Source organism: Acanthisitta chloris, unplaced genomic scaffold (genome assembly GCF_000695815.1).
Source record: "Acanthisitta chloris isolate BGI_N310 unplaced genomic scaffold, ASM69581v1 scaffold21018, whole genome shotgun sequence".
NCBI classification, from domain to species: Eukaryota; Metazoa; Chordata; class Aves; order Passeriformes; family Acanthisittidae; genus Acanthisitta; species Acanthisitta chloris.
Window position 1 is genome coordinate 5,488 of NW_008686738.1, and position 2,081 is coordinate 7,568.

General features: G+C 56.8%; 1 protein-coding gene across 1 annotated transcript in view; it reads right to left on the reverse strand.

Moving 5' to 3' along the window:
• Window positions 1-2,081, reverse strand: part of LOC103807577 (multiple epidermal growth factor-like domains protein 6) — a gene marked incomplete at its 5' end in the record, with an annotated part of 28,516 nt that overhangs the window by 2,402 nt on the left and 24,033 nt on the right. Inside the window, 4 exon segments of the mRNA XM_009080309.1 lie at window positions 5-107; window positions 949-1,077; window positions 1,397-1,523; window positions 1,809-1,939. Coding sequence (XP_009078557.1) covers window positions 5-107; window positions 949-1,077; window positions 1,397-1,523; window positions 1,809-1,939 — 490 coding nt within the window.

The following is a 2,081-nucleotide window of genomic DNA, read 5'->3' on the forward strand; positions in this document are numbered from 1 at the left end:
CCACCCCGCGGGGCAGGCGCAGACACCCGTGCCCGGGTCACACGTGGCACCGTTGTGGCAGAGGCAGCGCTGGCGGCAGTTCTTCCCATAGAAACCCGCTGGGCAGGCTGAGGGAAAGCAGGACAAACATCCCAGTCAGGACACAGCACAAGGCAGGCACCACACCATGGCAGCCCCAGAGCCACGTGTGGACAGCCTGATACAGACTTGATAGCACCAAGAGGAGCCAACGACCCCTCGAGGCTGCTCAGCTGCCCACAAAATGACCTTTGGTGTCTCACCTGCTCGGGGTGACATCCATGACAGGTTGGCAGAAAAGGGTATAAAAACAGGAGTGCAACATGAGAAAAGAGAAGAAAATATTCAAAGTCAGTTTGGGTGGGGAGCCAAGGAACCCCATGTCAGGGGGTTTGACTAGGTGAGCTTTAAGGTCTCTTCCCACCCAAACCAGTCTGGGATTCTATGACATTTCAGTAATTTCAAGTTAAACCTTTGGGGGAGCAGAGCAGGCAGGTGGGAACCTGCAGCCAGGCTCCTACCAACCATCCCAGGGGCTGGGAGAGGGCCCAGGACTGGTTTGTAGCTGCTGTGTGTGGTGGTTCTGTGGTGCTATGGGGAAATAATGACTGTGTCCTGCAGGAGCTGACATCTGAACATAGACACTGTTATCAATTGTCCACCCTTTTATCTATTTGGAAGCAGTTTTGCTGGATGCCCAAGCCCTCACCACATTTGTTCACAATGTGCTCAGCCAGACCCTAGCAGTTCAAATCCAAATACTTCTCTGCCACACAGAATTAAACTCCACCCTGAGAAAATCAGAGATGGGGAACAGACACCCAACCCTCTGGTTCCTATGAGCTGGCAGTAAAGAGGCAGCACAGGCTCTGGAGTGCCCACACACTGCCCCACTCCATCCTACCCCTGTACCTACCCACAGACACCTACCCTGGCCACAGCGGGGGCCAGTCCAGCCAGGGGGACACTGGCACTGGCCTGTCACAGGGTCACACTGGGCACCATTCAGGCAGTTGCAGACTTGTCGACACTCCAGTCCATAAAATCCATCGGGACAGGCTGTGGAAAACAAAGGAGAAAACCCAAAAAAATGCCTATGCAGAGCTGGAAACATCTGAGATGCTGCTCCAAGACCCCATGTTCAATGTGCACACACAGGGGTGACCACAGCAGTTGTGCATCCACTGCATCCCCTCCTCGTTTACATTTTGGTTGTGGGTTGGGTTTTTTTCCCCTAGACCTTTTTCCTGCAGAATTAAAACCAGAGACAGCAGCTTGCAGACATGTGGTTCTCCCCATCACCATCCTGAAGATTCTCTTTGCAAAGAGAGAGGAAGGGCAGAGCCTGTGGGATGGAGCTGTGGTCCCAGGTACTCACCATGCTCACAGAAGGTTCCTCTCCAGCCTGGGCTGCAAGTACAAGCCCCACTGACGTGGTCACAGGCAGCTCCATTCTCACACTGACACTGGTGCCGACAGCCCAGCCCAAACCATCCTTCTGGGCACTCTGGGAAGGGAAGGAAAGGAGACTGAGGAGCCCATCCTTTGCTGGCTCCTGGGAAAGCTGTGCTAAGGCAGGGGCTGAAACTCTGAAGGGAGTAAGAATATCTGGCAGCTGCTTTTTTATAACAGCCCACAGGTTCTAGCCCTTACAGGTGTGTACCCACACCACCCAACCACCCTCGGAACAGGATGGGGATGGTGCCAGGACTGGGACAGCCACACAGCCAGGGCACGGGGAGAGACTGCTGCCTTTCTCTGGACACACAGGTGCAGGGGGTGCCCGGGACCGCCGGGCAGCGGCTGCCCGCGTACCCAGCGTCGCAGAGGCACCGTCCCGTCTCCGCGCTGCAGCTCCCGGCGCTGTGGCTGCAGTTACAGGTGTGGGCACAGTCAGGGCCCCAGCGCCCCATGTCACAGGCTGAAACACAGGAGGAAGGACCCTCAGTGGTGTGAGCCACACCTGCTCAGCCCCTGCAGGGAGCACGGCGTGGGCACAGCGCTGCCCTCGCCACCGGGCACAGCTCTCCTGGGCACGGCTGGAGGTGCCCAGAAAGCTCAGT